This window comes from Prunus avium, chromosome 4 (assembly GCF_965620075.1).
Source record: "Prunus avium chromosome 4, drPruAviu1.hap1.1, whole genome shotgun sequence".
NCBI classification, from domain to species: domain Eukaryota; kingdom Viridiplantae; phylum Streptophyta; class Magnoliopsida; order Rosales; family Rosaceae; genus Prunus; species Prunus avium.
This window is the reverse complement of record NC_142287.1, coordinates 38,104,601-38,128,338: the sequence shown is the minus strand read 5'-3', so window position 1 is coordinate 38,128,338 and position 23,738 is coordinate 38,104,601. Positions and strand designations below refer to the sequence as shown.

The window sequence follows — 23,738 nt, the reverse complement described above, 5'->3', positions numbered from 1 at the left end:
TGCACTCCGTCATATATCAAACTTACCTGTGTATCAGTATCTTCTAGTTATTATTGTGATAGCGAACTTCAGAACGCCATCTAGGCTGAAACTAGGGACGGAGATTTGTTCAGGCAACTACTACTCCTCAGGATTTGTCATATGTACTTGTACATTAATTTTTAATTAGTTTTAAAACACAGATCGAATGCATACTTGACCAGCTGAAGGTGAGAATAGCAGGTTATCCTTGATTTCACTGCAGAGGGAGAAGTCAAACCCCAATAACATAAAAAATCACTGGGGAATCCCTTGCTGAGCAGATTTCACTGCACAGCTGAAGAGTTGAAGATGTGAAAACAGGCAACACAAGAAATGGATTTTAATAATATTTAAGCTAATGAAGACAATCACACAATTTCAATTTCAAGTTCCATAAACAAGAAATTAAGAATTATACAGGCACTAAATGAACAAAGTTAGGTACAGATGATTCAATCCAGTATTTACAAATTCTATTAATTAGTACAAAAATTTGATATTAGTGGATTTGTGCCTTTCACCTATGAAGCCATTTTTATGACGAACGTCTATATACAACATTGACTTCATCTTTTACCATATCTGTTCCTGAAAAGCCATCGACTTCTTTTACCATATCTGTTCCTGAAAAACGAATCACCGAGAATGTTGGCCATGACCTTGGAAACCCCCTCTTGCAGAGCTAGGCATTGGCTCATCTGTTAAGAAAATACAAATAACAAAAAGGAAAAGAAATTAAAATCATGAAATGAAATACTTGCTCAGATCATGGATAATGTCTTATCTCTTTATAGAAGACCAATGGAAGTAACTGGAGGAGATCCATGCCAGTTCTATCTTACCAAGCTCTTCCCCTTCATCACCATTCTGACTTGTAAAGAACGGTGTGAGGTAGTTCCGATCTAAAGCTGTGAATGACGCTGTGCTGCAAGAGAAAGGGTTGGAGGGTAGAACTAGACGCTTAGCAAATAAATCAAAGGTAAAAACCAGGTTCCTCTATGAAGGTAGCAACCAAATGTTACCTCTGGTGGAATTCCTTCAGTTTCATCTTGATCCTGTTTCCTGATGATGCTTCCTCGTTATAAGAAGGAGCAATATAGCCATTGTTCCCTTCAAAACTCTGTGGAAATATAAGCACAAATATCCAAAACAGTCAGCTTTGGTGAGTTGCAAGATCACAGTGATCATGAAAGTAGCATTGGTATCCTAATTCAACCACGTGATCCCATCAATCTGAATAAAAAATTTGGATGAGCAGGACTAGTTAAATGTAGCAAAATATAATAATATAGAATAGTAGGGGAAGGAGGGAAATAATTGGACAATCAATGGTTCAGGCATAGTAGGCAGTACGTTAAACATCTTTGCACATAATTGAATAGTGATCTGCATAGAACTTCAGAACATGATCCAAAATTGCTGGCTTCAGCTATAACTTTCTATGAGGTAATCCAAACCACTTCAAATTTCGCACCAGCAATCAATGACCATACATATGATGACTTACTCTCTCCAGAATAAACCAATCGTAGTGGTATAAAAAAAATTATTATTTGTGTCCCACTCTAATAAAAACTCCTTTAACAGAACTACCCAAACAAATGTTGTCCAGGCAGTCACTTTGTTGTTATCTCAAAGGAGCTTGTAAAGAGATAACTCCCCAAATCCAAACCTTGCACTCTCTGTCAGGAAGGAATGCACCATTTATTAAAACTTTCGTCAGCCATTATCTAAACAGAGAACACCAACTTCAGTAAACAACCAACTGTGATTTTCTAACTGAAACTACACTACCATATATGCAAGACACTAAACAACTTGAGTTGAGAGCTGTGGGCTGCAGACTCTGGGTTATGTGAGAGAGTCCTACACTGTCAGCGTTGTGGCTGGGTGCATGTGGAGTGTCTTAAGCACATCTACTGAGCCCTGTGACAGCGACAGAGACAGAAGAAAGTAAAGGACCCAGAACCCATGGCATTTGTATGAGCTTATAGAAGATAAGTAAACGTCTCTATGGGTGATCAAAATATTCTCACTAACCCTCTAAAGCTGGGATAATTATAGCAAAGAGTAGCCTTGGATGATCGGAATGACCCACATCAGTTCTTATCCTCTAGGGCTAACGTTACAATAGTATAATTAAATATCCAGAAAAAATTTTACAAGGCAACTGTGAATCAAATGCCTACACAGATGGTTAATCCGTTTCCTAAATAATTAATGTAGGTTCAAGAAGCAAATTTGGCTGTCACAAATACACAGAACTCTTTTCTTATGGTTCCTAGGATGCAAAGAATAATAAGTAATTAAGTAGAACGTATGTTTTTTTTTCCTTTTCTTGGAGCATATGAACTTACTTCACCCAAAGTACCCTCAAGGCCATCACCTACAACTTGTAAAGCTTCCAACATGGTACCCGTTGAACCTCCAATTAATAACACCTACAAAATGATCAGAAGGTTACAACTAAATCACAAGAACAGTATCGTATGCATCGTACAAAACAAGTATACTTGAATCGATTTTTTTTTAAGGAAATATCTATTCAAGAATCGTTGTCATTCATCTGAAAAAAGAATACATCATATCAGTAATTCCTGATTCCTGATATGCAAGGTGTAAAATAAGTAAGTATATTTATGTGTACGTCCAAGATGACAAACGAAGCTGCAATCAAATATGTTCAAATAAGATGAAAAAAAGCCGCCAATAAGAAAACGACTTCATTTTGCCTTCGGTAGGGAAAATGAAAGGATAGGACCAAGTGACTTTCCATTCAATAAGAGGCTAGCATAGTCATTTAAAAAAATTCTTATATCACATGGCTTTCCATTCTGTCCACAAGGTAGGTCTTCATAAGAAATTCAGAGGCAATTAGTCTAAATAAAATGGTCTACGGCAGACAATTCAGTTGTTTTTCAGCATAAGCAAAGGTATTTTGTTTGTTCCAAACAAAAATTCAGCTCCCTTTTGAAACAGAACCATTTCAAAGAGACATCTGCCAGTGCAAGTGCCAGGGTATGGATACAGTGAAACAGAAACAGAAGCGCATAATATTGACAACAACTTTTTATTTGGGCAAAAAACTTCTACTTGCTATCATTAAGGGCATGGAATGCAATATTTTGACAAAGTGTTATTTAGATTCAGTTCATGATTAATATTTTAACAAAGGGCAAGACGATGTATGAATCTTCAAATATGTTAGGAAAAATATGTCCTCGATATTCAGAAATCAGTTTGTGTACCGTCAGAACAACTATGGCAGTGGTTGCAGTGAATATAGTTTGGCCATGTCCTTCTGGAAGATCATGAACTGATTGCAGAGCGAGGGCAAAAGCCATTGCCCCTCGAAGTCCTACTCAATCCCAAAAATTCATTAAAGACTAATAAAAGTCAAGGCATTCAGAAAGATCAGCAATTTCTGCTTTTCTTACCACTGTACCAAAGTGCTTGTTGGTGTTTTAAAGGTATCTGTCTATGTGCAGGTCGAACCAAGTTGACCAAATATGCACAAGAAAAAACATTAGCTGCCCTGCACAAAGTGATTGGACAGACTGTTTAATAGTTTTCATAACAAAATACGGTGATTTGATAATGGAAAATGAATACTAAAAGTCTAAAAGTATTTTAGGAAGTTAAAGACTAATAAAATAAGCTTGTGACAAGGGGCCCATTGTAGCAAACAAAAGGATGCGTACCTTGCAACTCCAATAAATATCTGAGGCAATCCCACACCGAGTTAAGGAATAAGAGCAAGTTTCAGTTGCCAGGGTATCACCGAACTTTCACATTTTTGAAAAATTATTCAAGGATACAATTGAGAAAAAAATGAACCCAACATGTGACCAGCTATGTTGTTCCATGGCAATATCAAAGCCCATGTATATAAATCTGCAAATGAATGTTTTCATTTCAAAACAAGTGTGGGGTGTCATGTGTAAAGAACAGTTTCATTACTTGATATGTAATAAAGACAATGAAGAGCTCTCTTACACAAATGTCTCCGCTAGTGATGATATCAAATGGAAAAAGGAAGAAACAAATCGTTGAGAGTTCTCTGACAAATTTGAATACGTGTAATGCTTCATGACCTAAAACAGAACACCAGTGTTTCCATAACACAGATTTAACAGAGGATATTTAATTAAAAAGAAAAACTGTACACTTTTACTTACGATTCCTGTGAACAATATTGACACAATACCAGACAGTCCAAGACCTTCTGCAAGCATGTAACTAGACAGAAGATAGTGCTACATCAATTTGTTTATAAGGAGAAAAGGCTTACAACTAATTTACACAAGAAGAAAAAACAGTCAAGAAGATCACTTACGAGAAATATGGAAAGAGGACAAAAAGACAGCATTCCAGGTTCTGAAGACTGAAAATATAATGAGACAACCATGTTATTCCACTGCAGTGGTAACTAAGCTAAGGTGAGCAATGAACAGTAGAAAAGTATCACTCACTTGTCAATATCCAACCCTGCATACTTAAAAAGGTATTGACAATTAAGGTTTCACAATACAATCTACCAATAAAAGCTTTTTTAAAAGGAAACATAGTGCAAGAATTATTGATAAAAAAGGATATCAAAGCAGAAGTAAATCCAACTCCAACACCTGTAAATAAACATACAATGTACGTTAGTAACTGAGAAACCAAAATGCAACAGTAATGAAACATCTAAATATATAAAGCACATGCCGCTTATGTAACTTCAGAGAAAAGAAAACAGGAAAAAGAAAGTCATTGCTGTTAAGGGACCATTAAACACCTGAGACTCATAAGTTTACTTGACTTACAAGGGAACAACTCTATTGCCTCAAATTGGTTAGTCTTATCTGCTAATTTGGCAAGACCATGCCATCTTTCAGTTTTCCTTTGTACTTGACTCTTCTATATGTACATTCATTAGCACTCCGGGTTCAAGTTTATTTTTGTTGCAAGTTTGCAACCTATCTGATGTCTCAATTACCATTGTCTGTAGATTTAATATGTTATTAGTACCATTAGATCTTAGGTCTTCTTTTAACTTCAGAGCACTGCCGAGAACAAATGATGGAAATATTTCGGAATGCATTTTCACCCCAGAAATTTCACCCAAGAGATTGGGCAGGTTAGTGGGACAGATTTTGGCTCAGCTTCAACGTCGTGAGAGGTGATTGCACCACCATCCATGAACCACATGTAGGATGAATTCTTGTCTTCAAAACTACTTGGAAATCCTAATAATGAATAACTCTTAGCCAATAAACAGTATAGAAAGTCCCATACTGTATTATTGATAATAATGATATCCCATTTACTCTTTTCCAATCTATTATTCTGAATCAACTGAACCGCCCACATTTTTGCCAATAGGTATTCTTACAGAAATGAACCATCTCAGACATGTTCACTCTTTTTTATTGGTGTCATTCTCTTCTTTAAATATCTTTTCATTTCTGGTGTTCTTTCCATCAATTGTGCTAGTCAAAGATGCTAAAGCAATCAAAAGAAGCTTTATAGTTTTAAGGATTTAAACTACTTAGGTAAAAAACAACTGAACAATTATAAATGAAAAATTCAGTAAACAGGAATGACAAGGGGATAACAATATCTTTACAGTCAAGAATTGCTTTTAAATAAGTCTCTTAAATGCATGACGCATGACCTCCTCTATGTAGACACAAGTCACACTTTGCAGATAAAATTAGCATCCATCTATACCTTTTCAATGTTGGAAATGTATCATGCATCACTCCACTATCACAGCATTTGACATCACAAAACTTGACACTCAGACGGAAAAATTAATGAACTTCTTTCCAAATATACCAAACACAAATGATAAGCTACATTTTCAGATGAAGAAAAAATATTCTATTTTCAAAACCAATTAGGAGTCAAATACTTCAGTATTAGACCATAACAGATTTAAACATTTACCTGCAGACATGGAACCCACAAAGGTCTCAAGAAACCTCACAATAACCATGAAGAAGTTCTGTCCAGATGATGCGTGACTTCTCACCAAGGACATTGTCCTGCATAGCAGAACACCCCTCAAGTTAGAACTGAAGTTCAAACAATATTTCTAACTTCTGGGTATAACAACAATTTACTCTACATACCTGTACAAGGAAATTGCCATCTATTGATTGTGCCGCATACAATAGAAGAATTTCATCAAGTAAACAAAGTCAATCTTTAGACAGAACATGTACACATCAAAAACATGGATTATAAACAAATAACAATAAAAACTTACAGCATCATTCAAAACAGATTCTCCAAACACCAGAGCATACAGGTTCATATCTGTGCCAAGTTCCTGCAATCAAGGTCATCACAAAAATCTCAGAATTCATTCGAATTTTGGACAATCAGAAGGTAAAGGCACCTGTAACCTCTGATATTGATAAAACTTAGATATAACTATATGACTGAGTGCAATTCCAGAAACCATATTGATGTTTTCTTTTGGGAGGGGTGGGGGTGAGGATCCAAACATGTTCGGGCATCTTCAAACAATACTAGACAAGGTATAGGTTTGTTCTTGATGCTGGAAATGATTCCATATGTTTTTGGTTCATTGTTTGGTTGTGCAACTTGGGTTCGCCAAAGTAAAACCTATCAAGAAACATTGTGTGCATGGTGACGAGCTAACTATAAAAAATAAAATGGAGCAGTAAAGCACCTGAAAGATGGACAAGACAGTGACTGGATCAGTTGCTGATATAAGAGCACCAAACATCAAGCACTCTACAAATGGAAGTCTGTACGTGAGGTATATCAGACCACCAAGGTAACTGCAACACGAAGAGGGAACAGATAAATCTAACTTCGTTGGATGGGGTAAAAACTGTAATATCATGAAAGGATTTTTGAGAATGAAAACAAAAACTTACACTAGAATACCAGTAACAACTGAAGATATTAAGGTTCCTAGGATAGCAAAAGTGACAATGGCTCCAAAGTTAGAGAAGAAAGGTTTCTGTGAAGATGGGAGCAAAAATAGTAAGGCACGTTAGAAAGGAGATGGGTTCAAGGCAAAAGGATAGGAAAACACGCATTTATATCAGAGCAGAGACAAAAATACTGAAAAACTTACAGGTGAGAGACTGAACCCGGACTGAGTGAGCACAAAAATGTCAAGGACAACAGTACATAGTAGCCAATTAAGGTAAATTGGAGCAAGAAATGAAATATTTGAAGAAAAGAAAACACGGGAAAGTTAGGATATAATATGATAGGAGGTAAGAGGAATAGGAAGAAAAATTCCTCATGGAAATTGAACCACGTCCTGCACAAAGGAACAGAAAGAAGACATGATTATTCACATCACATGGGGTTTAAATTTAATTGTTGAATTCCTCTTTGTATATTGGTACCTAATGTTAGTTTCCGTATTAGAGATGTTAGCAAGTCCACCGACAATTAAACCTGCCAATAATATTCACCGTATTAGAAATAATAAATAGAACAAGGATGGGCCAAGCCTAGTCGATCAATCACGAGACTTTCTTTCGAAAGAAGAATTAGATAAATACCAATCAAAAGGGAAGCGCTGGCCTCAGGAAGATAATAAAATTTGTGGCGCCGAAGGACATGGCCGAGGACGAAAGAGAGGACGAGCATCATGATCTGTAGAAGAATGCCAACCCCAGCAGCCTGCTGTTCCTTTCCTGGAGTGGTCCCATGGGCATCCGCCGGTGATATCTGCATCGCCATTAGCTGGTGTTCATACTCCATGCTCATTTCCCACGATTTAAAACTTGCCGATTTTTTTTTTACGAAGAAAAACTTGTCGATTTTGCCCACTCTCTGTCCTGCTGAATCACGCAACCAGAAGAACTTCCAGTCCAGAGGAGGATTTTGCAGAGAGGACGCTCTCTGCTTTGCTTTGCTTGCTTAACTTCACGAAAAGGCCCCTGTAGCGTGAAACTCAGTCAACTCAAAATTGGAGTTTTTATTGGCCCAAAAAAGAAGAAAAATCAGACGTTTGGACCTTTTGGGCTTTTGACTTACTTGACATTTTCAAGGATCTAAAACGACGTCGTACCGCGGGAAAATAAATGAAAAGGAAAAAGATAGCGGGAAAAGAAATGAAAGGGAAAAAGATCTTGGTACGTCGGACTGTATTGATTAATTTCAATCGGATAGTATTACTTTGTTCCGGAGAGTACTGACTATTTATCGATAATATTATAAAGCGTTTGGTGTTGTTCCGGATAAATAGTCTGACTAAATTATACTATGTTTGGTACTTGGAATCAAACTCCATAAATAAAAAATAAAAAGTCACTCAATTTAATTTAATCAAGGTGTATTGACATCCTATACCTGCTACGTACAATGCTCGATTTACCCAAACAAAAACAAAAAAACTGCAGTGCGATTCTATATCATCAACTGGATCTTCAATGCCATTCCATCATCAACGATGTATACAATTATGTTTCAGTTGGGAGGGCTTATCTTGTCGATTGGGAGCATTGAACCACAACCAAGAACCATAGAAATTAATGTTTCTCTGTTATCAATAATTCAACCCAAAAACAGATTCAATTTTTGAACATGTACTATCACATTCACCAAATTCTACTATAAGGTCTTTTGCTTCAGAAGCACCTTTTGATTTCTTTCAATCGTAGTCCATCCCCAAATCTTCTCAACACACCCAACCCCCAATCTGGAACATGAGCAGCCCCCACACCCACGCCCACACCCACACCCACGCCCACCAAATCTATCAAAAATCTATCAAAAATCTATCAATTTGTGTAGCAAATAATTTCCTACACAATCGAATATCCAAATCTGAATTTCTTTAACACTGAACAACGCATACTTGAAACTAAAATGGGCATCAATCAAAACTGAAAGGGAACCCAAATTGTGAGAATCTGTGGTTGGAGAGGAGGGGACTTGATTGGGTCTATGTCTATGGCACAATGGATTATTTCGTTAATTAAGGGCTGGAGAGGAAGAGCCAACTTGCTGGGGTTAGATGTTTGTCAGAGTAGTCATTAGCTGCTGATCAACCCATGAGAGAGAGATCTGAGGAGAAGATGATCAACCCATGAGAGAGAGATCTAAGAAGAAGATAGCAAAGAAGGAATGTAAGGCGTGTTTTTTTTTCTTTCTAATCTTATTATTAAGCGTGTATTATCTAAACCGAGGTGTGTGGATTGTATTAGTTATTCGGGTAAGGAGAGTATTAAAAACCTAATCCGTTTAATATAGTCCGGTAATTAAATAATACAAGTTGACACCAAACAACTGACATGGACTATTTACTCCTATCCGGAGTATAATAGGATGTACCAAACATACCCAAACGCAGAGGGTTCTTTTTGTTTGTTGGGCCTGACAGTAAGCCCCTGCCCATTGTTTGAGCCTAAACTCAAAACCTACACTTGGCAGTTGTTATTCTTTCTAGTTTACCTTCTCTGATTTCTTTCTGGCCTTCCTCTTCTTTCTTGTTTCAGACATTAGACCGACTGCCAAGAGGAACGAGGACAAAAACAAAAGATGCTGGGAACTTCCGTCCGTTCACTCCGCAGGCTTTGCTCTTCATCTTCTGTTTCCTCTATTAACTTACTAAAAGATTATACTAATAAGGTAACGGTAACGGCAAGAGGGACTAGTATCTGTACTTGTACCACAGGCGCAGCTAAGGTTGAAGATGTTGCTGCTTCTTCTTCTTCTTCTTCTTCTTGTTCCTCCGAGCCACTTAACTCTGAAGCTCGCAATGAGAATGGGCCGTGCCCATGCCCTTCAGTAGCTGCAATGCACGTGCATCCTCTCAGGAACAACAACAAACTTAGACGACGGCGTTTAGGTGATCGGAGAAACAATAAGAGGAGCACGACGGATAAGGATGCAATAGAGCTGGCGTTGGACTCAGTGGTGAAGATCTTCACTGTGTCGAGCAGCCCTAACTACTTCCTTCCTTGGCAGAACAAGTCCCAGCGAGAATCCATGGGCTCCGGTACTCTAACTCTAACATTCTCTCATTTCTTCTAACATAAACAAAACTAAAATAGCAGTTCGGATAAATAAATAAATAAAAGAAATGTAAAATAGCAGCTTACTACGGCAAAGGAACACACAAGGAAGCCTTCAATTGTGCCTAACATATCTTGCATTTTCGAAGCTTCAATTTTGCCACTTTGTTGTTGCCTGCATTAGTTAATTTTAGAGTTTAACGTTCATCAAGTTTCTTTTGCCTTACTTGCAAAATTTCTTTCTAACTTAGAATTACTTTTATCCTAATAATATAGGGTTTGTAATCCCTGGGAAGAAAATTCTGATAAATGCTCATGTCGTGGCTGATCATACCTTTGTACTTGTAAGAAAGCATGGCTCTCCTGCCAAGTATAGAGCGCAAGTTAAAGCTGTTGGTCATGAATGTGATTTAGCCATTTTAAGTGTTGAAAGTGAAGAGTTCTGGAATGGTGTGAATTCCCTCGAGTTAGGAGACATTCCTTTTCTGCAAGAAGCTGTTGCTGTTGTTGGATATCCTCAAGGTAACGATAAATTTTACTATTACTACCTCTCTGTTTATCTTTAATGGGTTCCAAGTAACTTATCATGATACTTCATTGCTTAATGTCTGTGTTTATTTGTAACTTGTGAAATTAATAGTAGAATGAACAGGATGAAGAGCTGTTGTGGGTGTGATACCAAATCTTATGAAGTATCTTAAACAATTTAGCTTTATAGTTAGGTATCTTGATGGTTCATTGTTTACATTTGAAGCAAGGGTATTTAAGCATGGTTATGTATTATAGAAATTGGGTCCCAGTGGCTGTTGTGATACTGAAATCAAATCTTAAGGTTGCAGGGATTTCTGGCAAATATGAAAATTGAATAGTTGTAAGAAATAGTTAATAAAACCCTAGGCACACCTAGGTGTCCCTAAGAAACGACACCTAGGAAGCGAAGGCACATTTGTTAAGACATTACACAGAGGCCTGCTAGGGCTCTTCAATAAAGTAGAAAAAGAACAACTAAGTTGAGCAGGAACTTCTAAAGCATTAAAGAAAAAGTCTCCAAAGCATAAAGTTATACTCATGGTCCGATGATAGAGCGAATTCTGACTCGACTGAAAATAAACCTATGTAATATTTCTTATATAATTAAAATTTAAGTCAGAAATATGAAATGAGACTCTTTAACGCAGCTACTTGAGGAGAAATCCTCGAATCATATTTCTAAGTTCTCATTTTTATATTTGCTTCACAGCTTCTAATATGTGTCAAAGAACAGGCAGACTCATTACAGAAAGGATTGATTCTTTGTTGATCTCAAAGATGCTTTTCTTCATTCTTCATATGTTTGGATGGGTGTCTATTCTTCTTTTGATATCTTCCTATTTTGAATTTGTAGCTTCTTTAGTTCATTGTCCTTGTGTAAGGGCTTTTATCCTGTTATACCAATGCACTTGGGTTCCACCTTTAATGAATTAATAATGAAAGGCTGAAAGCATGGTGCAAAGTGATAATGTTTAACTTAATTAATGCTTTGCTTTTTGGGCGCAGGTGGTGACAACATTTCTGTTACTAAAGGTGTTGTTTCTAGGGTCGAACCCACACAATATGTGCATGGTGCAACCCAGCTTATGGCAATACAGATTGATGCAGCAATAAATCCAGGGAATAGTGGCGGTCCAGCAATCATGGGCAATAAAGTTGCTGGTGTAGCTTTTCAAAACCTTTCTGGTGCAGAAAATATTGGGTAAGTCTTATTTTAATTTAGATTGTCATCGCTCAGTTTGTTTAGATTATAGGACATTACCTGCAATATTCATTTACTTTTTGTTGGCTAGACATGTTGACTAATCAGTTACCTGTGGGAGTGCTTTGTTTGCGGTCAAGAATTCATTTATACTTTGCGTGGCGTTTGACTTTGTTGTCGTGTTTTTTACTTTACCCTGATTATGTCTTGAATCATCAAAATTTATCCAACAAGCTCTAGAATACTTGCACTATTAGACTCATTTTTTCCACCTTTCTGGTTCAACAAGAACAAAGGTGTGATTTGACACTTAATACCGCAAGTCCAATCCACAGGCAAACAAATTTATGTGATATATCACCAAGCATCTTTCTCTCGAGTTTAAGCATTTACTTCTAAGAGTGTTGTTAACTTTGGCTAAATATATTTTCTTCATCTCTTGGAATTTTCAGTTATATAATTCCTGTTCCAGTAATAAAGCATTTTATTGCTGGAGTTGAAGAAAGTGGAAAATATGTTGGATTCTGCTCTCTGGGTTTGTCATGCCAGCCCATTGAAAATGTTCAACTGAGGAACCACTTTCGGATGCACCCTGAAATGACTGGGGTATTGGTGAGCAAAATTAACCCTCTTTCAGACGCCTATAAAGTCTTGAAGAAAGATGATATTATCCTTGCTTTTGATGGAGTGCCTATAGCAAATGATGGAACAGGTAGTCACTTGTTATTCCTTAACTGTAATAAAACAATCTTGTGTGGTTGTTGCTCGTGTCGGACCAGGAATGACATCTTATTGACTCGTTTCAATGCAAATGTGGAGATATTATTAAGAATTAATGACATTAAATTTGAAATCAACTGTCAACTTCTAGTTACACCGCCAATACATGTGTGTGAAACAATCACAATGTATGATCGGCTATTGCAAACAAAGCTTTCTCCAACTTACCAAGTCACCCTAAGAAGTTTGGATAACAGTGACGATCTTTCGGAGAGATTTTCCTTTTTTTGGCAGAGTGGAGGGTTTTTTGTTTTTCAGATATTTTTTTTGCCCTTGTGTTCTTAATTTGTAGCATGATTTGTGCACAATGCAGTTCCTTTCCGAAACAGAGAGCGGATAACATTTGACCATTTGGTTTCTATGAAGAAACCCAACGAAACAGCGGTAGTTAGAGTTTTGAGGGACGGTGAAGAGTATGAATTCAATATCACCCTTCGACCTGTAAGTCTTAGCACCATTTTTTAATGTTTGTTTAATTTAGTGGTTTCTCCATCTTGAAGAATCAAAACTATGATACCAGGTGTCTTTTAAATTTAAGAATTTTTTTTCTCTTTTTTTTTTTCGGTAATTCATATGGAGAAAAGTAACTGGATTAGAGAAACAATCTTTTGAAAGACAAAAGTCAAGACATTTATGTAGAATATGATTATTTTGGTCGTCCTGTAATTGTTGGGCCATTGAGTTTATTTAAGATCTGGCTCAACTTTCTCAGGCTAAGGTCAGGCTGCCCATGGTTAGAATGGATAACAAATAAACACTGTTTTATGATTAGTTGGTATTATATGTGCAAGAAAGATGGAATGTTGGTTGTTTACTTGCTCGGCACTGATCAATATTTGAGAGTTGGGGTCTCAGCAGTGCTAAATTGTTCAGCATGCCCTAGGCTATGTATTTCTGGTTGAATTTTGTTGTGGTTGGAGAGAAATGGTAAGGAAGGGAAGTGTGGTATAAGATGTGGGAACTTTTTTGACAAAGCCACATAATGCTGTTCCTTAAATCACAATGTTTTTAGTAACTCGTTCAGATATTTGTGCATATGATGCTTATTAATTTATTTCATCTCTTGTCGGCCTTAAGAATTTTAGATGTCATCAAATTTTGGTCTTTGTTGCTTTGTGACATTTGTGATATTCAGCCTCTTGTGTATTAGCACAGGATGATTAGTGACACTTGACTAGCAGATTTTGGAAACAAAATTTGTTAACTCACTGAAGCTTTTTTATGCAACCATATTGAATATGTTGTTCTGTCATTAAGCATTTTTCTGTTTATTCAGCTCTTCCAGTTGTGGACTTTTGAACTACCATCTCGTTGTGGTGGTAATTGGTTTGGTCCTCACTGCAATTTTAAAACTTCAATAGGTTAAAGGTACATAGAAATTTAGGATATATGATTGTGATTGTCTAATCACTGATGAAGATATTCTTTGCAATGCAATTTAGAGTTATTTCCTTGCTTTGCAATTCAGCTTTGAGTTGTTCAATTGTGCAGTTGCTAAAGCTCTTTTATGCAACCACACCCAATTGGTTGTGCTGTCATTGTCCGTTTTGTGTTTATTAGCTCTTGTACTTGTGGAATTTGAACTACCATCTTATTGTAATGGTAATTGGTTTGGTTCTCGCTGCAAATTTTAGAACTTCAATATTTAGAGGTAAATAGAAATTTAGAATTTATGACTATGATTGTTTAATCAGAAGTGAAGATATTCTTTGCCATGCAATTTAGAGTTGTTTGGTTGTTTTGCAATTCTTTATTAGTTGTTGAATTATGCAGTTGCAGCCATTAGTTCCAGTTCATCAGTTCGATAAACTCCCTAGTTATTATATTTTTGCTGGTTTGGTCTTTGTTCCACTCACTCAGCCATACCTTCATGAGTATGGAGAAGACTGGTATAATACTTCACCTCGACGATTGTGTGAAAGTGCATTAAGGGAACCCCCAAAAAGGGCTGGTGAACAGCTTGTCATCCTTTCTCAGGTCTGCATATCTTTTTCAAGTGATGTGTCAGTATTGTTTTGTTGATTGTGCGGTTGCATATGCCATGAAGAAGACTTTATAATGTAGAATGATAAAAGAATGTAAAGCTGTGATGTTTATTTAGTTCAAATGCAGTGCCATGAGAAGAGATAAAATACTGTCATGGACATCCTTACTTTAAACTTTAGAATGGGGAATATGTACAGCACAAATGTTAGTGTTTTTACAATCCACCCAGAGTATGCTCTTTAATTGTTAACTTTAAACTTTTCATTGTTGATAAAACATCATAGCTTTTCTTTCTCCAACTTTAAAATACTATAACTGTCGTTCTATGTGTTCATTCTCATAACATTTGTATTTTTGGAAATCACTGATTGAAATCCATCAAATAAGGCTGACGATTGATATTGAATCATGTTGTACATACAGATACTTCATTTTGTGTAAACATTTATGTATACGTTTGATCTTTGTCTTCATGTGGATTTTCATTTTAACATACTGTAATAGCACCATATGCATATGTAAGGCACGCTCTTCGCAACCATATATAATCATCTTGTAAAAGTTCATGGATTGAATTGTTGAACTGTACATACAGAATTAACTTTCAAAGTTAAGCTTCGTCATTTTTAATGTGAAGTAATCAAGGAGACATTTTTCGGGAACTTTGAATTGGACTTTCATAAAAGCATGAGTACTAATTATATTGTGATTCGGGTTGTCATCTGGGAATGAAGGGTGAGTCTACTTGCTCTGAATATTAGAACTGGTTATGTAAGGCAGAGGTACAAAGTATCTTGTTTGAAGCAGGAAGGAAAGTTCATCTACCCCTATCCCTACTATGTAGCAAAATGAAGATTAAGTTGGTGTTCACTAGGGATTGGGGAGAAATATTAGATGAGTCCATGACGGTTGTCTTCTGATGAAGTGCAGCCATACGTCCTTCTGTGCTACTTGGTGCAAAACCATTTGGTTTATCATGAAGAAAATGCTGATTTTTATGTTTGCTGTATTATAAATATTATATTCAACTGCAAAAGCACAGTTGGGAACTTTCTTCTGATTCAGCAAGTAATTACAATTCTATTTATTTTTGTGATAATTGTTTATTTCGTTCAGGTCCTGATGGATGATATCAATGCAGGATATGAACGTCTTGCAGAGTTACAGGTGTGAGCAAAATTCTAATTCTATTTCCGTAACACATCAGTATCCATTATATTTGAGGTTACATCGATGCTATGTTATTGTTTGCCCAAGTAAATGCTATGATAGAAGGTTTGCAGGATAGAACTTGGCAATCTTGCACATTTACTTGTTTACCTGTCTCATGAAAATTTTAACTTGTGGTGGCAGGTTAAGAAGGTTAATGGGATAGAAGTTGAAAACTTGAAACATTTATGCCAACTTGTTGAAAGCTGTAGCAAAGAGAGTGTGCGCTTTGATTTGGATGATGATAGGGTTATTGTGTTGAACCATCGTTTAGCAAAAGTTGCAACTTCAAAAATTTTGAAGTGCCACCGAATACCATCTGCAATGTCCAATGATCTTATTGATGAACAAAGCAACTTGCAAACTCAATACCTTGCTCAAGAGTTGACTTGCTGAAAGTGTGACTTGCCTAATACCTTTCTGACAAATAGAATGGCATGAACATTAAGCTGTAATTCTCAAGCCGGATCTTCCTCACAATAACTTCTTAACGAGGAGATTAAGAGGGTTGGAAATGGGTTCATTTTGTGTTTTTTTTTTTTTTTTTTTTTTGGTCGATCTGATAATGTGCTGTTTGGCTTTTGTTTCATTCAACATAGTAAATATGCAGATTCTTATTGTATAAATAAATGCTCTTTAGGGTGTCAGTTCTTCATGGTTTGAGTGTTTCTAGGGTTTTCAGGGGTTTTTTGAACGGATCGGACTGGTTTTATTTCAGGAGTTTTACCTCTTGATATCAGAATTGATGCCTTGAAAAATGGATATTGGGTTAAAAATTGAAAACTTCAACTACCAGGATTCAAATTTCCTTTTTCCTATATTTAGGTATAGTTTGAATTTTATTTATTTTTAGCAATTAAAATTTAAAAGTAAGAAAAGCCACAAGCTACGTGGTGGGACCATAAGTAACCCTGACTCGAGCCATGGAGGGCTCTATCTTTCACTCGGTAGCTCACAGTTCGCTCTAAAGAGTCGCAACTCTGGCAGTATGAATGCAGTAACTCTCTGTAACCATAATATTAATTTTAATATTCAGCATCATTTCTCAGCGTCCGCGAATACCAATTGGCCCAAATCCTCTTCAATCCGTCGCAGAAACCCTAACACGGCTACTAGGCCTCCATCTTTGGTAATCGAGACAGTGGAGGGCAAAGCTGTTTCAGATTCTGAACAAACTCCTCCATACGTTGCTCGTCGCCTCATTCTGCTTCGTCATGCTAACAGTTCCTGGGAAGACCCTTCGCTAAAAGGTTCCCTCAAATTTCTATCTTTTTTCTTTTCTTTTCTTTATTTAGAGAGAAATCCGAAATCCTATTTATTGTAATATTTTTGCATGATTGTAGATCATGATCGGCCACTGAGTGAAACAGGACAAGCCGATGCTGTCAAAGTCTCTCATAAGCTCCAACAGTTGGGTTGGATACCTCAACTTATTTTATCTAGGTACTAATTAAGGGCAGTGTTATTCCCAGTCTCATTTGTCATCCTGCACTCTTTTGTTTTGTGAGTGCTTTAAAATGATAAAGTGCAGGATGACAATCTAGGAGCGGAAAGTAGCTGCCCTAATTAATTCAGAATTTACATTTCATGTTGGCTTTTTTAAATCAATTCGAATTTCTTAGCTGCCGTGTTTGGGCTGTAGCAATGCAGTGCGAACCAGGGAAACTCTTACGATAATGCAGCAACAAGTGAGAGGCTTCTTGGAAGCTGAGGTCCATTATATTTCAAGCTTTTATTCCATCGCGGCCATGGATGGGCAGACGGCTGAGCACCTTCAACACGTTATCTGTAACTATTCAAGGGACGACATCCTCACTGTCATGTAACCTCTGGCTCACTACCTCATTTTTCTTATGCTAAGCAAGAAAGTATGATATTAGATCATGTTGCAACTATACAGGTGCATGGGACATAATAGGGGTTGGGAGGAGGCCGCCTCAATGTTCACAGGTGCCTCCATAGAACTGAAGACTTGCAACGCTGCTTTGCTTGAAACTACTGGGAAATCTTGGGATGAGGTTAGGCTTCTTTCCTTTCCTTTTTTTTTTTTTCTATTTTCTGAAATCAACGTACATCTTGTTGTCATCTCTGTGCTCTATGTCAATGTAATGTACATGTTTATAGTAAAACAGTCTTCTGATTATTCTTTGGATTTTTTTTTGGAAAAAAGAAATTGTTGGAGGGTATCAAGTTAATTCAATAAAGATAGGAGGTTTTCCGAGGATCTATGTTCTCTGAGATGATCCTGGCTACAAACTCGTCCACCAGAAGAAACTTAAAAGAGATAATCAACTAGAGAGATGGGAAATCTTTTGTTAGTGACTCTGAATTAAAAGACTGGGAAAGTAAAAAGGAAGAAGAAAACTGTTAAATAACCCGCACACTGGACCTTGTTCCTTAATGTAACCAACGGCAATAGACTAAACTAGCAAATACTAGAAAACTTATAACCACACAAGAATTATACTGGTTCGGCAGAACTTTTGCCTACGTCCAGTTGTGATTTCTCTACCTAGAGAAATCACCGCTCCTTTGATTAATAATAGAGATTACAGACTTCTTTATAAGTATTGAACCATTCTCTTATTGCACACATACGAAAAGTGCATCTGGTATCCAAAATCCAATTTGTGAAAGCTTTGGAGCCTAATGTTACTGAAAGAAGCTCCCCGTCACTCTCATGCTCGATGACTGCACTAGCTGAACCTAAGCTTCCTTCCATCTTGGCTTTCTTCTCTTTCCAAATCTTGCAGTTCCTCTTCCAATGATCGGCAGAACCACATTTGAAGCAACCTTCCTTCATTTCCTTTTTCTTCCTGGATTTTGACCTACCTCTGTTGCCTGTTTTCTCTTCCTTTGTCTTTTCCCACCCCCTCTCCTTGCCTTTGGCATAAAGGCCTTGAGGGCTTTCAGTTATATCATCTAGTTTAGCATATGACTGAAGAGCTTGAATTACGTCTTCAAGCTTCAAGGACTCTTTTCCAAACATTAGAGTTGTTCGAAAGTGCTTGAAAGACGAAGGTAGAGACCTCAGCAAGATGATAGCCATATCATCATCTTTGTAAGTTTCTTCGACCTTTTGAAGATTAGTTATGCAATTCTGGAACCTGCATACGTGATCTTCAATATCACCTCCTTCTTCCAGTCGAAGTCCGAATAGTTCATCCTTTAGAAAAAGTTTATTGGAAACGGTTTTGCCCATATAAACATTCTCCAACTGTTCCCATGCTTCATGGGCAGTCATCTTTTCAGTGATGTGTGACCAAACTGATCTTGTGAGATGGATCTTGATGGAACTCTTGGCCTTCTTGAGAACCTTAGTCCATGCTGCATCTGTCATGCTTGCCGGCTTCTCACCGTTGAGTGCATCATCCAAATCTTGCTGTATCAGTACGTTCTTCATCATCCTTTGCCAGTCCGTGAAGTCATCCTTGCTGTCAAAGGGCTTTAACGCAAGTCCTAGATCCGCATTCATCTTCCCTTTAGACATCGTAGAACCCCTTTAACCAGGCTCTTGATACCAATTGTTAAATAACCCGCACACTGGACCTTGTTCTTTAATGTAACCAACCGCAATAGACTAAACTAGCGAATATTAGAAAACTTAAAAACACACAAGAATTATACTGGTTCAGCAGAACTTTTGCCTACGTCCAGTTGTGATTTTTCTAGAAATCACCGCTCCTTTGATTAATAATAGAGATTACAGAACTTTTGCAAACCCTAGAAGTAATCTCAAAACTCTTGGCTGTCTCTGGTTGTTTTTCCCTCTTTAAAATAAGCCTTGCCGCACCCTATTTATAGATATAGAGTTGACTTACATGTCCCAAGGCTGATTGAATTCCTATTTCTAAGTGGATTAGGAAATTATACTTATCCAAATCCAAATAGACTTCTAGAAATCCAAACCTAACTTGAATAAGGAAACTGAAATTCTTTCCTAATCCCTCTAGGACAAGAATCGGTATATCTCTAATTTTCCTAAAACAATCCTAAACCAACTAGGACATATTTGACGAGCCAAAAAAACCTAACAAAAACCTTAAAGACAGAATCCACAAGTAGAAGTAGAGGAAGAGGATTTTCTAAGGGCCCGTTCGGTAACGTTTTAAGGGGTTGTTTTCATTTTCAGAGAACAAAAATGAGACAAAAAAACGTTCGGTGGCCCAAAAATAGAAAACATTGAGAATGTTTTCATTTATGAAAAACAAGTTCATGTGTACTTGTAGAAAACAGAAAAAAGTTGTTTTTATTCTCATGGGAAACGTTTTCATAAAAATAACTCCCATTTATTATTTCAAATTGTACTATCAGACACATTTTCATTGTTTTTGTTTTCTGAAAATGTTTTCTAATTAATCTACTAAACGCATTTTCATTTCCTAAAAATGCAAATTCGTTTTCTTGTTTTCATTCTCTGAAAATATTCTCCGAAAACATTACCGAATGGGCCCTAAGTTTCTCTCCCCATTCCCCGCCCTTCCTACCTCTCATTCTCTTGATAAAGAAAACCGTAAAGAGGTAATCACCAAGTGAGAAGTGGAGGAAGAGATTTCTAAGTTCAGGGTTTATATGGGTTGCAAGCACTGCGTTTGGACTTTGAACTTTTGGATTGCCTTACCATGTGATTCCTTAGTTCTTGTAGGGATACCACTTCAATTCAAGTTGATATCAATTGTCAGTTTTGTAACTTATAATAACTTGCGGAGAATGTTTAATGGGGGATGGGAATTTTTAAGAAGGCAGAGTGGCTCCAAATCTGAATTGGCATTCATTACTAAGGAGAACAATGGTGACATTAGCGGCATTTTGTCCCATCACCATCGTTCACAGCAGCCATAAAGTTAGGACCAAAACATTGAACGGAATGGCAATTGTCTCTTAGGATCATATCCCTTTCATTTGGCATACATTCCTAGCGGACAGATTTTTGAGAGCGTCCTTAAGCTGAGACACTTGATTATGGAAATAGAAGTCTATAACATCATTTGCTATGACTTGAAGTTAAGGAAAAATTCTATAGGGAAAGGTTGAGGAGAGATTATATTTGTCCATGTCACCTCCCTTTTCTCCTTTTCAATTTTTTGATTAGATTGAGAAGAATTAGAGTTTCTTGTGACAGCTTTGGTCATACCTTCTGGGCTGGGACAAAATCATATCTGTTGAGGCTCGGCACACACCGAGCTCACCTACCCAATAAAAACACAACACATGGGCCTCGTACAACACACCGGAAAAAGCAAGCAAGACTCCCTCGACCTCGGCCTCCAAGCCACCTTGAGAAGATTGAAAATTTGTAAGCCGGCCATGTCGTTTGACAAGACCCCTTCTGACCGCCGACCCGTCACGCCTCTGAAAGTGTGCCCACGTCCCTTCAAAAGCCAGATGTAAACCGCCCGAACCACCACCTCACCGGATGGAACTGCCGCCGTGTGTGCAGAAGGGTATTCTGTCCAGGCCCGCCCCCTAGTGGAAATGTAAGAAGGTCATTATGGGCGGAGGACATGGACAAATCCCAACCGCCCATCATCTAACAGATCTGATGTGACACAAACAGCTCGGCTCCGAGCCGAGGTAGTCAGCTTGTAAATTAATTCATGTTTTGTTCCCCCTTATAAATAGAGTAGAAGTTCTTGTAAAAAAGGACAGGATTTTTGAGATCTCTCCCAGGAAAAAGGAATAAGAAGAAAAGCCTTGTCATCTTGCCTTACTCAATTCTCCTCCCCTAAGATTCTTTTCCTTCGAAATTGCCTTAATATAATTGCACTCCTTTATATTGGCCACTTGAATATCTGTGGTTCAAACAATATCATTTACTCCTTTTCTCCTTTTCATTTTCTGATTAGATTGAGAAGAATTAGAGTTTCTTTTTTCCTTTTCTACTATTTCACTGTTTATTAATCCTGCATTATTGTCACAGGCATTTGCTTTGGCAGGACTTGGGGGGTGGAAGCTGCAGGGTATTGTGAAACCAAGTGCCAGCTTATAAAATTTTGCGATATTTTGAATGCCAGCCACAACTTTAACGCACCATACTAGTCCTTCCTTTTCTCCAACAAGTATATCATATATTTGGTTAGTCTCTGTAGCTAAATCTGCTTCCTTGTCCAACCATCCTACCTTTTTATACCCTTTGTCAATTTTGAGTAAAAGCTGGGAAGAATTTTACCATCTTTTGGTTCAAAAAGCATTCTGTGGTTGGGGAAAAGTTTTAAAATGACCGAAATTCGAGGTTAATCGAGATTTACTGGTAGTAGTTTTGATACTACAGATCCTAGTTGACACTTTGCAAGGTGTGCAGGGGAGAATGTTTCACGCACTATCTCATCCAAAAAAGGAGTCCCCACTGTTGCTAATTGGAGGACGAAGTAAGATTGGTGCTACAAGTTTTAATTCATTAACTACTTCCTGAAGTTTACTACAGATCAACACCTGGTTTTGATATATCTATGAAAGATTATAAAGTGATGTGCTAATGCAATCAACATCTGTTAGAAGAAATTTTAGGTTTTTTTTTTTTCCTTTGGTCGAAAGAAATTTAGTTATTTTTCTTTTTAGTTGAAGGATTTTTTTTTTTTAAGACCTTTTCTATTGAGAGGGGTGATAGTATACTCACACACAATATACGGATGCTAGGATTCAAACCCAAGGGGAGCAATTGCTCCAAATTACTACACTAGTGGGTCCTTTGCTGGTTCAAGGAAATTTTAGTTTCGTTTTGGTGGACAAAACACACCCAAAAAAAAAAGTATCAAAATGATCAAGGAATTTGTAACCAACTTTTAAAACTATGTGCACCTCTAGTTTTTTCGCTACAATAGATCAATCTGATGTTGATTGTAGGGAATGGTATCCAACTCACCTTGGAAAAAAAAACAAAAAAACTCACTATTTATAGTACGTATTTCAAAAAGGTGCAAAGGGTAGCGGTTGTAACTTCATCATATGAATACATATGCTTGAGTCTTGTTGGTAGGGGGAAACCGAACATCTCATCAAGCAGTTCCAGTTTCACAGGCGTTTCTGTAACCAAGCAAACATATGCTATGGCAAAATTCGCTCTTTGTACCGATGAGGTCATCTGGATAGAAGACACCAGGCTCTCTCCAATCCTAGACCAGACGTATGGTTTTCTTTTCAGTTTGATAAAATCCCAATCTTGCTATAAAAACAATATCGTGAATTATGCTACATTAATCAAATAACCCTCATCTTTTTGTCATTAGTTTATCAAATGCATTTTCTTAAGGTTATATCTCTTTTAGCCAAACCTCATCCATTCCAAAAGTTCACTTCATCCAAAAACTAGCAAATTTAAAGAGAAAAAGTGAAATGGTTTCTTTCAAATGTAATTAAGTTAAATAACAATGACAATAAAGTTCTATGCTTATTACTTTCTGACATAAATTACATATTGATTGTGTGTGTGAGAGAAATCCTCCTCCCCTATAATTTAGATTATCGCTTATATTTTTTTTGGATACATTTACAACATGAATTAAAATTTTGTCAAATAATTGTATTTTAAATGTAGTAATATATCTTCCTATTGTTGGAAGGGTTTCCAAATTTGAGTTCTCCATACCCAATTGCATTTTTTTAATAGAGATAAAAACTAGAGATGTCGCAACTCGCAAGTTCAAATCCCTTCCCAATCGACAAGAAAGTCTTAGTAAAAGTGTTTCATTTTCGAAATTGAAGTGATGACTTTTTGGCTAAAATGTGAGAAGGAAAGTGGAGAGAGGAATAGACTTAGGAGTAATGCTATTTGGACACACAACATTGACACACTTAGTTGACACCCGCTGATGTGTCAATGTATCATTCGCTGAACAGAAAACGAGAAGAAAAGAAGAGCAAATGATACATTGACACATCAGCGGGTGTCACTAAGTGTGTCAATATTGTGTGTCCAAATAGCATTACTCTAGACTTAGTAATCAAAGTGATAATAAATAAATAAATAAAAAGGAAGTAGACACTTTTTTTTGTCCTGCGAATGATTTTTGAGA

At 37.0% G+C, this 23,738-nt stretch overlaps 3 protein-coding genes across 7 annotated transcripts; 2 read left to right on the top strand and 1 right to left on the bottom strand.

Annotated features, from left to right (window-relative positions):
• Nucleotides 1-394: 394 nt before the first annotated feature.
• Nucleotides 395-7,966, bottom strand: LOC110768628 (sodium/hydrogen exchanger 6-like). The gene is made up of 22 exons (XM_021972447.2): nt 7,560-7,966; nt 7,401-7,452; nt 7,253-7,312; nt 7,121-7,145; nt 6,918-7,003; nt 6,707-6,818; nt 6,278-6,340; nt 6,141-6,160; nt 5,956-6,053; nt 4,618-4,646; nt 4,494-4,525; nt 4,358-4,405; nt 4,200-4,260; nt 4,018-4,115; nt 3,840-3,915; nt 3,723-3,742; nt 3,459-3,556; nt 3,270-3,379; nt 2,379-2,462; nt 1,044-1,141; nt 864-946; nt 395-719 (listed from the first exon to the last, which is right to left on the bottom strand). Exons 1-22 carry the CDS (start codon nt 7,765-7,767, stop codon nt 658-660), a joined length of 1,623 nt encoding a protein of 540 aa, XP_021828139.1. The 5' UTR covers nt 7,768-7,966; the 3' UTR covers nt 395-657.
• A 566-nt stretch (nt 7,967-8,532) lies between these two features.
• Nucleotides 8,533-16,381, top strand: DEG10 (DegP protease 10). Of its 3 annotated transcripts, XM_088252765.1 has the most exons (9): nt 8,533-9,131; nt 9,501-10,003; nt 10,296-10,541; nt 11,556-11,751; nt 12,204-12,463; nt 12,845-12,972; nt 14,305-14,508; nt 15,634-15,684; nt 15,871-16,381. In XM_088252765.1, exons 2-9 carry the CDS (start codon nt 9,544-9,546, stop codon nt 16,120-16,122), a joined length of 1,797 nt encoding a protein of 598 aa, XP_088108891.1. In that variant the 5' UTR covers nt 8,533-9,131; nt 9,501-9,543; the 3' UTR covers nt 16,123-16,381. The 3 variants fall into 3 exon arrangements, with proteins under 3 accessions (XP_088108891.1, XP_021828114.2, XP_021828113.2); XM_021972422.2 differs by lacking the exon at nt 8,533-9,131 and having other exon boundaries at nt 9,414-10,003; nt 15,659-15,684; nt 15,871-16,029; XM_021972421.2 differs by lacking the exon at nt 8,533-9,131 and having other exon boundaries at nt 9,416-10,003.
• Nucleotides 16,382-16,621: 240 nt separating this feature from the next.
• LOC110768618 (Phosphoglycerate mutase family protein) lies at nt 16,622-22,400 on the top strand. 3 transcript variants are annotated; one of them, XR_002528472.2, is made up of 6 exons: nt 16,637-16,976; nt 17,070-17,169; nt 17,369-17,548; nt 17,627-17,744; nt 21,647-21,801; nt 22,028-22,400. XR_002528472.2 is itself a non-coding variant. In XM_088252769.1 (5 exons), the coding sequence occupies exons 1-5, from the start codon at nt 16,715-16,717 to the stop codon at nt 20,924-20,926; spliced, it is 738 nt and encodes a 245-aa protein (XP_088108895.1). In that variant the 5' UTR covers nt 16,622-16,714; the 3' UTR covers nt 20,927-21,524. The 3 variants fall into 3 exon arrangements, 2 of the variants coding, with proteins under 2 accessions (XP_088108895.1, XP_021828115.1); XM_088252769.1 differs by lacking the exons at nt 21,647-21,801; nt 22,028-22,400 and adding an exon at nt 20,849-21,524 and having other exon boundaries at nt 16,622-16,976; XM_021972423.2 differs by having other exon boundaries at nt 21,647-22,400.
• The last annotated feature ends 1,338 nt before the right edge of the window (nt 22,401-23,738 follow it).

What these genes read in the sequence shown, in the direction of transcription:
- DEG10 (XM_088252765.1), top strand. Translation starts at nt 9,544, where the DNA reads ATGCTGGGAACTTCCGTCCGTTCACTCCGCAGGCTTTGCTCTTCATCT. An exon ending in GCGAGAATCCATGGGCTCCG is followed by an intron (nt 10,004 to 10,295) that starts GTACTCTAACTC and finishes CTAATAATATAG; the next exon opens with GGTTTGTAATCCCTGGGAAG. An exon ending in TCAATATCACCCTTCGACCT is followed by an intron (nt 12,973 to 14,304) that starts GTAAGTCTTAGC and finishes TGAATTATGCAG; the next exon opens with TTGCAGCCATTAGTTCCAGT.
- LOC110768618 (XM_088252769.1), top strand. Translation starts at nt 16,715, where the DNA reads ATGAATGCAGTAACTCTCTGTAACCATAATATTAATTTTAATATTCAG. An exon ending in GACGACATCCTCACTGTCAT is followed by an intron (nt 17,549 to 17,626) that starts GTAACCTCTGGC and finishes GCAACTATACAG; the next exon opens with GTGCATGGGACATAATAGGG. An exon ending in CTGGGAAATCTTGGGATGAG is followed by an intron (nt 17,745 to 20,848) that starts GTTAGGCTTCTT and finishes TTCTTGTGACAG; the next exon opens with CTTTGGTCATACCTTCTGGG.
- LOC110768628 (XM_021972447.2), bottom strand. Translation starts at nt 7,767, where the DNA reads ATGAGCATGGAGTATGAACACCAGCTAATGGCGATGCAGATATCACCG. An exon ending in AATACGGAAACTAACATTAG is followed by an intron (nt 7,313 to 7,400) that starts GTACCAATATAC and finishes TCCTTTGTGCAG; the next exon opens with GACGTGGTTCAATTTCCATG. An exon ending in ATATTTATTGGAGTTGCAAG is followed by an intron (nt 3,557 to 3,722) that starts GTACGCATCCTT and finishes CACTTTGTGCAG; the next exon opens with GGCAGCTAATGTTTTTTCTT.